A 14,396-nucleotide genomic window follows, 5' to 3' on the forward strand; every position below is an offset into this window, starting at 1 on the left:
GGCTTCCTGCATACAAGGCAAGCACTCTATCACTGAGCCACCTTCCCAGTGCTTTTGGTTGTTTTTGAGACAGACCCTACGTGTGTACCCTCACTATCTGTCAACCTACTCTGAGAGACCATACTTCAAAAACAATTAGAGTTAATCCACAATTTTAACTATTCTCATATCATCTGCCATGTATTTTTGAATAAAATCTTTGGGCTTTTTGTTTTGTTTTCTGAGATAAGATTTCACTATCTGGCCCAGGATGCCCTCAAACTGACCGTCTTCCTATCTCAGGCTCATAAGTGCTAGGATTGCCGGCATGTACCACTACGCCCAACTTTGAATAAAACCTTAGTGTGTGTGTGTGTATGTGTGTGTGTGTGTGTGTGTGTGTACCAGAACTGGGACTTGAACTCAGGGCCTTACACTCTTGCTTGGCTTTTTCATTCAAGGCCAACACCCTTATCATTTGAGCCACAGCTCCATTTCTGCTGGTTGACTGGAGATAAGAGCCTCACAGATTTGTCATTCATGCTAGCTTCAAACCTAGATCCTCCTGAGTACCTAGGATTATAATAGATGTAAGCCACCAGTACCTAGTTACTCTAATTTTAAGCCTAACTTTAAAAGCTAATTTTCATTTTTGGTTCCAAAATTTGGAAATGACTAGTAGCTGTTACAACCAATGTATCTAGCTATCATTTCAAAATACTCGACTTATTTGTCCATTTTTTTAAGGAAAGATAGTGTGTTTTTCAGAGGATGTATTTTTTATCTTATAATCATACAAACATACACATACAAAAAAATGTATTCATTGCCTATATACAAAAAACATCATTACCCAAAACTGCAAGTAATACCTGGTGTAACTGCATAGACGTCAAAATTCTTAATTCCTTCTTCTTTTAAGATATTTTCATCTATAACAAAGTTGCCAGTAAAACTTTTTGGCTTTTTGAAAATAGAATATGCAGCATCTGCAAGGATCTCAACTTTTCTGCATTGGCTTTCAATACCAGATCCTCCCAGCATGTCCATAGCAGCAGTATGTATGGCTGTAGAGAAAATGCATACATATGACTCTAAACCAAATGATAAGCAAGCACAACCCTTCTAAATTATCCCCTAAGGCCCCCTGTACTCTCTTCCTTTCTTTCTCTCTCTTTACCTCCTCTCCCTCCCCCCACCCCACCATGACTAGAGATTGAATCCTGAGCCTGCTACATATGTACTCTGCCATTGAGCTACAATTGTACAAGCTGGCCTCAAACTCTTGATCTTCCAGTATCAGCTACCAGAGAAGCTAGGGTTACAATCTGTACCATCAGCCCTGGCTAAGGCTGATCTTGTTATTTCTCAAATGACCAAGAAACAAACAAGCAAACAAAAACAGGACAGAGAGCTTAAGAGATTCACTAAATGTTTTGCAGACAGAACTGAGTAGAAAACATGTTCTTTATATAATCCTGCCTCATACAGAACTCCTTCATGAAAACTACAGCAAAACTACAGGAGACTTCTGACTTTGAATGTTCTAAAATTTGCATGGTAGTCTTGAGGACTGAATCCAAAACCAAATACATTCTCAGCCCCCAATCCCAAAAAGAATTTTTAAATGAACTATATAATCTCCCTCCCCAATTACTGTTTATGTCTGTCAACGTTTACATCATTTGAGTACAGATAATTTTTTTTTAGTTTTCTCTTTTTTGTGGGGGAGGGGGATTCCACATGTTGCCCAGGCAGACTCCGAAGAAATCCTCCTCTTGTCTCTCTTCTTCCACGCAGGTAGGCCTATAGGTGTGTAATACCAAACAGGCAAGGTACGGATAGCTTTAAATTTTTGCCTGTCTCATAATTACTAAACTAGAAAGACAGCCACAGACTGAGAGAAGATCTTTACCAGCAATATATCAGACAAAGACCTACTATCCAATATATACAAGGAGCCCAAGAAACTAACCCCTCCCAAACCCAAGAAACCATTAAATGGGTAAGGGAGCTAAAGAGAGACTTCTCAGAAGAAGAGGTAAGAATGGCAAGGAAACACATGAGGAAATGCTCACCATCCCTGGCTATAAAGGGAATGCAAATCAAAACAACTCTAAGATTACATTTTACCCCAATTAGATTGGCCAACATTGTGAATTCAAACAACAAATGGTGGGGATGTGGAGAAAAAGGAACCTTATTGCCTGCACTGTTGGTGGGAATGTGAACTAGTACAACCCACTCTGGACAGCAGTCTGAAGGTTCCTCAAAAACCTAAACACAGACCATCCCTATGACCCAGCCATACCACGCCTAGGAATCTACCCTGAACACCATGAGCCAGGATATGATAAAGACACCTGCACATCCATGTTCATTGCCACATTATTCACTATGGCCAAGATATGGAAACAGCCCAGATACCCTACAATAGATGAGTGGATCCAAAAAAATGTGGTACCTGCACACAATGGAATTTTATATAGCCATGAGAAGGAATAAAATAATGTCATTTGAAGGGAAATGGATGGAACTAGAACAAATCATGTTAAGTGAGGTAAGCCAAGCTCAGAGAACCAAACAGCATTTGTTCATCCTGATATGCAGAAATTAGATCTAAAATGCACTGAGATATGACAAATTATACAGGATTCTAGATACCCGGAGTAAGACTAAAAGAGAAAACTGGTTTTTTGGGGTTTTTTTTGGTCGGTCATGGGCCTTGAACTCTGGGCCTGAGCGCTGTCCCTCAGCTCTTCAGCTCAAGGCTAGCGCTCTACCACTTGAGCTACAGCGCCATTTCTGGTTTTCTGGTGGTTTATTGGAGATGACTTTCACAGACTTTCCTGCCCAGGCTGGCTTTGAACTGTGATCCTCAGATCTCAGCCTCCTGAGTAAGTAGGATTACAGGCGTGAGCCACTGGCGCCCAGCGAGAATACTCTTACGAGAGAAGCACAAAGATGCAAAGCCTAAGGGCCTTCTTATATTTACATAAAGCAATATACATAGTGAGACAAACTCCTAAGATGTGGAAACAAGAGACCTCTTTTTTTTCTTTTTTCAGTTTTTGATTATTCTGTCTTCTTTACATTATGTATGGTGTAGTCACGTGTACATCAAGGGAACAGAACTTGAGGGACAAAGGTGAAAAAGCAGCAGTGGAGCTCACTAGACACTGATGAATGTGAACTATACAACTCATGGGTGGAGATGGGAGGGAGGGACTGGGAAAGTGAGTGAACACAAAACACTGTATGAAAGGAAATGGACTCATTACCTGACTCATGTAAGTATGATCCCTCTGTACATCACTTCTATAATAATAAAGTAAATTAATAACAAGAAAAAAAAGTTTTGTCTGTCAGACTACAGGAGGATACCCATAATGGAAGAACCCAAAGGTGTAACTTCTCTGAACACTTAAAATACTATTTAGAAAAACAAGTTCCAGGAAATGGAAAGACGGGGAACGAGGGGTTGGTTGTTGGTGATGGGGTGTTGCTTTTGTTTTTGTTTTGCTTTTTTTTTTTGTGGAGGCAAGGAAGGGTACAGAAAGGGAGGGAGGAAGGGTAAGCAAAAGTAATCATGCTATTCAGTGGAAAATGAATTATGTGGCATTTAGATAGGAAGAGGGAAAATGGGGGAAAAGAGATGGAAGAGATGCTATTGTCCAAAAAAAGAAATGTACTCATTACCTGACTTATGAAATGGTAACCCCTCTGTATAGCAGCCAAATAATAACAATAAAACTATATTTAAAAATTTTTGTCTGTTACATGAAGTAACTTGAAACCCTCTGACTAGTGGTTCATTACTAATTATATAGTATCAAAGTTGTAATGTTTCAGTTAGCTTACATGTATCTTAGTTTATATATTAAGCAATAAAGTTAATTTGTTTCAATGTAACTTAAGTTTCAGAGTTTCTAGTAAATTAGATATAAATCTATTCCACTATTTTAAACGGTTTAAAATTATTACATACTGGAAATAACTTGGGCTAGGAATGTGGCTTAGTGGCAGAGAGAGTGCCTGGCATGCCTGAAGCCCCCAGGTTTGATTCCTCAGTACCACACAAACAGAAAAACACAGAAGTGGCACTATGGCTCAAGTGGTAGAGTGCTAGCCTTGAGCAAAAGAAGTTCAGGGACAGTGCCCAGGCCCTGAGTCAGGTTATAAGTATAATGAATCAATGTCACCCATTACTTCATTCTCCCCTATTTCCTCCCCCTTCCTTTTCTTACCCTTAAGTTACTTAGTTCAAATGTTACATAATGTACATTAAATATAATGACTGCATTTGCTCACCCTTCCCCCATGCCTGTATTCCCCTTTGCTCTGCCCACAAAGCATGTTAGTTTGCAGATTAAGCAGTGAAAATCAAACTGTTTCAATGTAGCTTATATTTCAGAGTTTCTATAATTTAGATATAAATCTATGTCATTCCTTAAACAATGTTTAAACTTATTATATGCTGGAAATACATACTTTGACTTAAAAGCTAAAAAAGTCACTGTAACCAGATGCCAGTGGTTCATACTTGTAATCCTAGCTACTCAGGAGGCTGAGATTTGAGGATCACAGTTTGAAGCCAGCCCAGGCAGGCAAGTCTGTGAGACTCTTATCTCCAATTAATCACAGAAAAAGCCAGAAGGGTCCCAGTGGCTCAACTGGTAAAGCACTAGCGTTTAGCAAAAGGAGCCCGGGACAGCACCCAGGCCCAGACCCAGAGTTCAAACCCCGGGACTGGCAAAAATAAAAAATAAAAAAAGCCACTGACCCTTAATAGGCAGCATGGATTCAATCCTCAGCACTACAAATGTGTGTGTGTGTGTGTGTGTGTGTGTGTGTACTTTATCGTCTTATATAGATAACACTGCTGTTTAGTCAATAATTAGGTCCTAGTTAGTGAATAGTCCCTGGAAAAACAGGAAAATTTGGTTTCCAGCACAAGGGAGGGGGAAGAGAGGTAGAAGCCAGCTGCTACCCAATCTCCTTGCCTTCCCAGGTTAGCTAAATTACTTCATCCGTGACAGTGTGCTGCAGGTGAGAGGCCTCCAGGGCGCTATGATCATCTTGTGACTTCTGTCTGTGCTGCCACGGCATATCAGCAGCTTCCCCACCCTGCCCCACATAAATCCACCCCAAAGTGGACTTTCCTATTTCCACCACACCTGTCCATACCAGTAAAGAGGCAAGAGATATCCAGCATTCTGAGTGGCCGCCAGCATCTCTACTTCCTGCCCATCCTCCATTCAGCAAGACTATGAAACAAGTCTTGTTAAAAGAAAAATTTATAGTCCTGGAGGTGACCTAGCTTAGGGCCTGAGACAAACAACCAGAGGCCAGCCTGCCTCTCATCCCCTCAGCAGTGTGCTATTGAATTCAACAGTGCACAAGTGTTCAAATCTGGGAGGGCAATGTGGCCAGTGGCCAGAAGGAACACTGAATCAAAACAAGACAAGCAGCCAACTTGGAGGCGGCTCTAATGGTAGATAATGTTACACAGATCCATTCCCTTAACCACGATAAATCTCCATTTCCTTCAAAGGCAATCATGTTGGAAGATTACTTCTAGTTCTGACTACAGTCTTCTATACAGTTCAGGATAAATAATGTGTTTTTTAAAAATGGAATCTTTACAAACAGCCCAGAACCTGGACACCCTCTCCAATCCATTGTCATAACTTCACTCATGAATAATGTATATTCTAGTTGCTGGCTGGCCTTTCACAAGCCATCCAGTAGTCAGAGGCCATATTAAACACCCTCATGAGCAACTGCAGCATGATACTGTTCCTATTTTCCCCTCTGCTTCTTATTATTCCCCTGATTTAAAAATTCTACAAGAAACTCTCCACTGAATACAGATGAAAATTCCAACTGCTAGTTTGGTGATACAGAGCAGTAGACCATTGCCTAGCAAATCTGATGCCCTGGGTTCGATCACTTCTACCATCAAGGTATCAAAAATCAAGTCAGGAAGTAGTAACTCACAATTGCAATCCTAACTACTCTTAAGGCTGAGAGCCAGAAGATCTAGATTTGAAGCTAACTTGAGAAGAAAAGTCTATGAGATTCTATCTCCAAAAGGCCAGGCCTGGCAAAAGGCCAGGTTGGAAGCATGGCTCAAAATGCTGAATGCCAGCTAAGCTAGCAAGCCAACCAAGGGAGAAGCCCTCAGTTCAAACTCTGGTATCAGCCAGAAAGAAAAGAAAAAAAGAAAGGAAAGGAAGGAGAAAAAGGAAAGGAGAGAGAGAAAGTAAAGAAAAAAGAAAAGCTGTTCGATTTGGCAAAGAAGACCTGAGGCTTAGATAGACCATCTATTTCCCCCTCTACCTTCACCTCTACCCAAATTCCAAGTTACTCAAGTACTGTGGGAAAGAACAGCTCACACCATATTATGTACACCACATCAAACTCCTGGCACTTTTTTTTTTTTTGGTTGGACGTGGGTCTTGAACTCTGGGCCTGGACGCTGTCCCTCAGCTCTTCAGCTTAAGGCTAGTTCTCTACCATTGAGCCACAGCACCACTTCTGATTGTCTGGTGGTTTACTGGAAATAAGAGTTTCATAGACTTTCCTGCCAGGCTGGCTCTGAACTGCGATCCTCAGGTCTCAGCCTCCTGAGTAGCTAGGATTACAGGCGTGAGCCACTGGTGCCCAGCACTCCTGGCACTTTCACCACACACAGGTTTCTACACTGCAGCCTTTGCATATATTCTCTCTGCCAAGGTAGTTTTCCTTCTTGCCAGCTCCAATATCCCCTTAAGATTTTATTTCATTTGGATGCCTCCTTTTGAAAATCAACTTTCCTAACTCTATCTTGATCCACATGGCTCCCCTGCTATGTTTCTGAAGTATCCAGAACAATTTATCATACCATGGACCACAGAAACACCATTATAAATTCATTTACTATGTCATTAAATCTAGGGACACTGGCTCTGGGTGCTGAGTAAGCCTTCTAAGACCAACATCTCAAAGCTAAAGCAAAATCTCCAGCAACATCCTGCTGATCCTGATAATGCCCTCTATATTCCCTGTCATACAATGTTCACACTCTTATGTAAGATATGTTTGAAATGTCTATTTTGGATCTAGGCAGAAGTAACCATATTGTACATTCATGAATTCTAAATTCACACATTCATGAAATATTTACCAAGTTTCTACAATAACTAACAAAAGGAACAGAGTATAAATTACCCCATCCTCAAAGTTTGTATTCAAGGAAGGCAATAGTCACCATAATTATAAATTAATAATGTAAATTCAAATGTGAGTGATACAAAAGAGATACCCAGACTACTTAATCCAATGGGGAGTCTCTAAATTATTGGGAACTATTGTGGTAAGCCTACTACTCAAGAGGCTAAGATCTGAGAACTGTGGCTCAAAGCCAGCCCAAGCAATCAAAACTGTTCAAGACTCTTATTTCCAATTATTCAGCAAAAAGCTAGACCTACAAACAGCTCACATGATAGAGCTCCAGCTGTGAGCAAAAGAAGCCAAGAAAGAACATGAGGCTGAGTTCAAGCCCCAGTACCAGAATTTTTTTTAAAAAATAGAACTATTGTGGCATTTGACACAAATTTAGTATTCCTACTCCTCCTTGAAATACTTTAAAGCCATCATACTCATACTGGATGTCAATAGGTCATGCCTATAATCCTAGTTATTTAGGAGGTTAAAATCATAGGATTGTGGTTTGAAGCAAGCCCAGGCAGGAAAGTCTGTGAGACTCTTATCTCCAATTAGCCAACAAAGAGCTGAAAGAATTCTGGGTCAAGTGGCAGAGCCCGGCCTTGAGCACAAAAGCTTAGGACAGCTGGGTGCCAGTGGCTCACACCTGTAATCCTAGCTACACAGGAGACTGAGATCTGAGGATTGCAGTTCAAAGCCAGCCCGGGCAGGAAAAGTCCATGAGACACTTATCTCCAATAAACCACTAGAAAACTGGAAGTGGCACTGTAGCTCAAGTAGCTCAAGTGGTAGAGTATTTGCCTTGAGCTGAAGAGCGCAGGGATAGCACCCGAGCCCAGAGATCAAGCCCCACGACCGACCGACCCCTCCCCGCCCCCAAAAAGCTTAGGAACAGTGCCCAGGCCCTGAGTTCATTCCACAGAACCAGTGACACACACAGACACACACACACACACACAGACACACACACACACACAGTTAAACTTGTTTCCAAGAGACAGAGACAGGTTATTTGACATGCGTCTCAAGATTTTCAAGGCCAGGGCTAGGAATATAGCTCAGTAATAGAACACTTACCTAATATGAGACACTAAGTTCAGGCCTTAGCAGTGGCAGGAAGTACTGTTGTTAGTTTAATAGGTGGAGTTTTTAAAAGCACATACCTGTTCTAGGCCATAAGGCATTAACTGCAATTTCACCTCTAAATTCTTCTGCCATCCCAAGTACACACATAGACATACCATATTTAGCAATGGTGTAAGCTGAAAGAAATCACAAAGTAATAATTTAATTGGGAAATAAATCAAGAGTAAAAACAACCAATTTCTTCTGGGTATGGTTGTATATGCCTATAATCCCAGCACGTAGGAACAGAAGCAGGAGGATCATGAGTTCAAAGCCAGCCTGAGTTACACAGTGAGACCCTGTCTGGAAAAGAAAAGAAATTCAGTACCCAATTTCTTTATTTAGTAATTTTTTTGTCCTGGCATATTTTTGAGAATTCTTTCCAATAATATAAACTATAATATTTAAAACACACTGGGTGAGCTGGATGCTAGTGGCTCATACCTGTAATCCCAGCTACTCAGGAAGCTGAGATCTGAGGATCACAGTTCAAAGCTAGCCTGGATAGAAAAGTCCCTGTGAGACTCTTTATCTCCAAGTAACCACTCAAAAACCAGAAGTGGAGTTATGGCTTAAAGTGGTAGAGCACTAGCCTTGAACAAAAGAGCTCAGAGATAGCATCTAGGCCCAGAGTTCAAGCCCCAGGTCTAGCCAAAAACAAACAAATCAAACAAACAAAAAAAAACAGGATTTCATGACTAGTTTTCAACCAGCTTTACAAAACTCACCCACAGGGACAAGAAACAGCTTTTGAAATAATGGAACTCCATATCTTTTTATTTATTTTTCAATTTCCATATCTTGATTTGAGTAATGGTTACAATGGAGTAAGTAGGTAATGGTTACATGGGAGTATACACTTGTTAAACCTCATTAAGCAGAACCAGACTTGTAGATTTTATTGAATACAAATTATGTCTCAACTTTCTAAGTATATTCCTAAATCGTTAGAAATATACTTTCCACCCAGACATGGCATGTCCCTGTAATCCCAGCTCTTCAGGAGAGAGAAGGAGGCAAGAGGGCTGGGAAGGTGGCTCAGTGGTAGAGTGCTTGCCTTGCATGCATGAAGTCCTGGGTTCAATTCTGAGGAATCGAAAAAGCTGGAAGTGGCAAAGTGGCACTGTGGTAGAGTGATAGCCTTGAGCTGAAGAGCTCAGGACAGCACCCAGGCCCAGAGTTCATGACCGACAATGAGAGAGAGAGAGAGAGAGAAGGAGGCAGGAAAATCATGAGGCCAGCTTGAGCAAAGTTATTAGCAAGACTTCATCTCAAAAATGAAATATAACTGGGAGACAGTGAGAGAACAGAAGAAAGACACTGTACAAAAGGAAATGTACTCATTACCTGACAACATTTTCTCCCATGGCTATTGGTTATTTTCATTTCTTCTGAGAAGACTCTCTTTAGCTCATTAGCCCATTTATTAATTGGGTTGTTGGTTTTTTGAGGGTTTAATTTTTAAGTTCTATGTATATATTGGATTTTAGCCATTGTCTGATGTGTAGCTGGCAAAAATCTCCCATTCTGAAGGCTATCTCTTTAGCTTGTTGGCTGTGTCTTTTGCCATGTAGAAACTTTTTAGTTTGATGCTGTCCCATTTATCAAGTCTTTCTTTGATTTGCTGTGCTTCTGGATCTTTACTCAGAAAGTTTCTACCTGTGCCCAGAAGCCTTAATGTTTTCCCTATTCTATCCTGTAATAGTTTCATGGTTTCAGGTCTTACATTGAGGTCTTCAATCCATCTCTAACTGATGCTGGTACAAGATGATATATAAGGATCTATGTTTTCCCTTATATGTGGAAGCTAGGTTTAGCTTTCAAATTCATAAATAAATACATTGGTGATATACAAGTGTATACAAATGTCTTAATTAAAATATGGTAGATTCAAGGGAGATCTCAAATAGTGTAATTCCTTAGAAAGCCAAAACCAAAGTTCAGCAAAATAAAACTCCAAGAAGCAATACTCGAAAGGAGCAGACAAAGGAATGAAGAGGAGAAGAGGGGGGAAAATGCATACAAGATCCAATGTAGGGGCTGGGAAGGTGGCTCAGTGGTAGAGTGCTTGCCTTGCATGCATGAGGCCCTGGGTTCGATTCCTCAGCACCACATAAGCAAAAAGCAAAAAGCCCGAAGTGGTGCTATGGCTCAAGTGGTAGTGCTAGCCTTGAGCTGAATTGCTGAGGGACACTGCCCAGGCCCAGAGTTCAGGCCCCATGACCGGACCCAAAAAAAAAAAAAATCCAATGTATATCCTACCAAATGAAGAAGAGTGAGGGAAGGTGAGGGGAAAGGAGGCCTGAGTGACAATGTTGAATGGCTGACATTGGCCAGACACCAGTGGCTCATGCCCGTAATCCTAGCTACTCAGGAGGCAAGATCTGAGGATCATGGTTTAAAGCCAGCCCGGGCAGGAAAGTCCATGAAACTCTTATCTCCAATAAACCACCAGAAAACCAGAAGTGATGCTGTGTCTCATGTGGTAGAGCACTAGCCTTAAGCTGAAGAGCTGAGGGACAGTGCCCAGGCCCAGAGTTCAAGCTCCATGACCAACCAAAAAAAAAAAAAAAGGTGACAATGATCAAGATATAGTATATGCACAAACTGCTTTGTTAAAATGACAAATCCTTTGTACAACTACTTAAAGATAATAAGTTTAAAAATAAATAAAATATAAAACCAAAGGGCTGGGTTGTAACTGAAATGGAAGAGCATTTGCCTGGAAAGCTCAAGGCCATGGATTCAATCCTTTGTACTGGAAAAAAAAATATCTATTTTCCAAAATGCTACTTACTTATTTGGTATAGAAAACTCAATTAAGGGCTGGGAAGGTGGCTCAGTGGTAGAGCACTTGCCTTGCATGCATGAGGCCCTGGGTTCGATCCCTCAGCACCACATAAGCAAAAAGAAAAAAGCTGGGAGTGGCGCTGTGGCTCAAGTGGTAAAGCGCTAGCCTTGAGCTGAAGAGCTGAGGGACAGTGCCCAGGCCCAGAGTTCAGGCCCCATGACCCCCAAAAAAGAAAACTCAATTAAAATACTATGTCCAGATTGTGATTACATAATAAATACACTGATTTTATTCAAAACAACCAGACAAACCATCCCCTCACCCTACCACTTACCACAGTGCTGTTTGAACCAAACTGGATTTAAGTTCAGGGGTGGGCTGAGATTGAGGATATGAGCAATTTTACTCTTTTTTAAAAAAGGAATACATGCTTTAGATCTGAAAGGGAAAGAAAACACAAATCATGTTAATAGTTATCTAATGATTGCTTCACTTTGTGTGTGTGTGTGTATGTGTGTATTATGTGTATGACAGTACTGGGGCTTGAGCTCAGAATCTTGTGCTTTAGCTCAATCATAGGTTGGGGCTCTACCCCTGAAATTGTACCTCCAGTCCACCATTTTTGCTGGACCATGGGAAATGGACTCTCACACTTTTCTGCTCAGACTAGCTTTGAACTGCAAGTCTCAGATTTCAGCTTTCCTAGTAGCTAGGATTACAGATGTGAGCCACCAGTACCTGGCAGTCCACTTTTTGAAATTACATTTGACATCCATAGGTTCAAATTCTGATTCTTTCCCTTTATGTATGATCTTAAGCAAACTGTACGGCATTCTAGCTCTGTTTTTTCCTCTCTAAAAGTGGGTAATTAACACCTACTATCATTTAGAATTGACCAAAGGACTAAAATGAGATAAGACTGACAATATGCTGACATACAAATACTAAACACACAGTTAAGTGCTATATCATCAATATCACATATTATTAGTAGACATAATACTTACATTAGCACTGTGATTCAGTAATGTAACTCCCAGTACATTCCCAAATTCCATTTATACAAATACAAAACACAGTATGCCTCTAGAAGCATTATATAATTTTATTTTTGAAAACTTCTCAAAAATACATAATTCACTTTATAAAAGAATCCATGTCCAAAATTTGTAAATTTTAAGTATTAATTTACAATACCTTAAACAAGAAGTCATTACTTTATATCTCATTTCATCTTCAAGAACATCAAGGACCTTGAACTAGTCCACTACACTTTTAAGTCAGTTGTTTTATTTTCAAATGTCTAACACTCTTGTTACCAAGTCCAACATGTTTTCAACCTTAGCACCAAATACAACAAACACAACAGGGCTTTTGTACATATTGCTTTGCATTTCCAGAGGTATTTCACTTTCATGGGGATGAAGTGAGAAGAAACACACAATATCATAGCTGATTTTTCATTAAAACAGTGAAACTGTGTCTCCAACAAAAGTCAATAAACAGGAAAATAAATGGGAAACAAACTTGAATTTATGGCAGACAAGTAAGATCATATTTTACAGCCAAAGCAAAGAGCTCATTTCATTTATCACTGTAAACAGGAGCATTCATTTGATTTATTAGACAGAACCTTTCTACCTGCACTCTGCAGGCCTCCTCGCCTTCCACATTACTCATTCCCAGTCAAGTACAGGTTTCATGGCAACAAGCTCTATCTTGCATATTGTACTGAAAACTCTCAGTCACAGGTAACTTAATAAGATCATTAAAATTTATTGATTAGAGTTTGAACTATACTGCTAATCTGGTTCACATCTGTCTAGGACCAGGTGGATTCCTTGAGAAAACACTGTGATGTTCTCTCCTAGCACTGTTTATGACTCACGTGAGGTAGGTGCCTCTGGTGTTTACGCTCATCATCAAGTCCACTCTCTTTGTAGGTGTTTCCAACGTGTTGGTCAAGCTAATAGCACTGGCATTGTTCACCAAAATGTCAATTCCTGTTCCCAAAGCAATCAATTTCATTTCATTTTAATACAAGTGAGACTTTTACACACACACACACACACACACACGCGCGCGCGCGCGCGCGCACGCACACACCCACTGCATTTACTCCATAACATGGAACCCTCTGATGAGTCAAAAATACTTCTTTTAGACAACGACTGATTAATATATTAATCAATGAATATATTAGTTTGGAGTTCAAAATAGCACCCACATGATTTTCACTAGCACAATGAATGTAGCCAATCCTCAGAGCTCCTTGGGAAACTGCAGGAAACTTAAGATCCTAGAGAGATGAAGCTCTTCTCTTACCTGCTGGTCTCCTCTCTCTATCTCTATAAACCTTAGGTCAAATTCTTCTCTAGCATGTCTCTAGGGTTTTTGTTTTTGTTTTTTGTTTTTGGGTCTGGTCATAGGGCCTGAACTCTGGACCTGGGCGCTGTCCCTCAGCTCTTCAGCTCAAGGCTAGCACTCTACCACTTGAGCCACAGCGCCACTTCCAGCTTTTTTCTTTTTGCTTATGTGGTGTTGAGGAATCGAACCCAGGGCCTCAGGCTTGCAAGGCAAGCACTCTACCACTGAGCCACCTTCCCAGCCCCATCTCTAGGGTTTGTGTCCCTTCCAAATATACTAGTCTCTCCCTACTCATTCCCCTTTCTTAAAGGGAAGGGCTCATTATGGTCTTGGGAACTGAGAAAAGAGAAAGCTCTTGAGTTTCAATATGAGACAATATTAACTGTGAAGTACAACTGTCCAGGAGAGGCATGACCAAGACAAAGGTAATGCCATCTCTAAAAGGCAAAATTCAACGACTACAGACTTCCCAATTATTAGACTGTAACTGGCAACCACAGTGTAGAACTAAAAGCAAATAAACAAAAAGATAAATAAAGACTTGGATCTCTGGGGGAAAAAAGAAAAGATGAAAAAATATCATTTATAAGCTGGTGATGGTGGCTCACCCCTATAATTCTAGCTACTCAGGAGGCTGAGATCTGAGGAACACAGTTCAAAGTCTGCCCAGGCAGGAAAGTCTGTGAGACTCTTATCTCCAATTAACCACCAGAAAAAACTCAAAGTGGCTTTGAGCAAAAGAGCTCAGGGACAGTGCCCAGGCCGAGTTAAAGCCCCACAAACACCAACAAAAAAGAAAGAAAATGAAATGAAAGAAAGAACACTTATGGGGGCTGGGAAGATGGCTCAGTGGTAGAGCGCTTGCCTTGCATGCCTGAGGCCCTGGGTTGGATTCCTCAGCACCACATAAGCAAAAAGAAAAAAG

General features: G+C 40.7%; 1 protein-coding gene across 1 annotated transcript in view; it reads right to left on the minus strand.

Annotated features, from left to right (window-relative positions):
- Hsdl2 (hydroxysteroid dehydrogenase like 2) overlaps nt 1-14,396 on the minus strand; it is a 51,467-nt gene that overhangs the window by 20,386 nt on the left and 16,685 nt on the right. The window contains exons 4-7 of the mRNA XM_013023335.1: nt 12,993-13,107; nt 11,439-11,542; nt 8,352-8,450; nt 852-1,046 (exon numbers count right to left, since the gene is read on the minus strand). Of these exons, the coding sequence (XP_012878789.1) occupies nt 852-1,046; nt 8,352-8,450; nt 11,439-11,542; nt 12,993-13,107 (513 nt within the window). The remainder of the gene's footprint in view (nt 1-851; nt 1,047-8,351; nt 8,451-11,438; nt 11,543-12,992; nt 13,108-14,396) is intronic.

This window comes from Dipodomys ordii, unplaced genomic scaffold (genome assembly GCF_000151885.1).
Source record: "Dipodomys ordii isolate 6190 unplaced genomic scaffold, Dord_2.0 Scaffold67, whole genome shotgun sequence".
Taxonomy (NCBI): Eukaryota; Metazoa; Chordata; class Mammalia; order Rodentia; family Heteromyidae; genus Dipodomys; species Dipodomys ordii.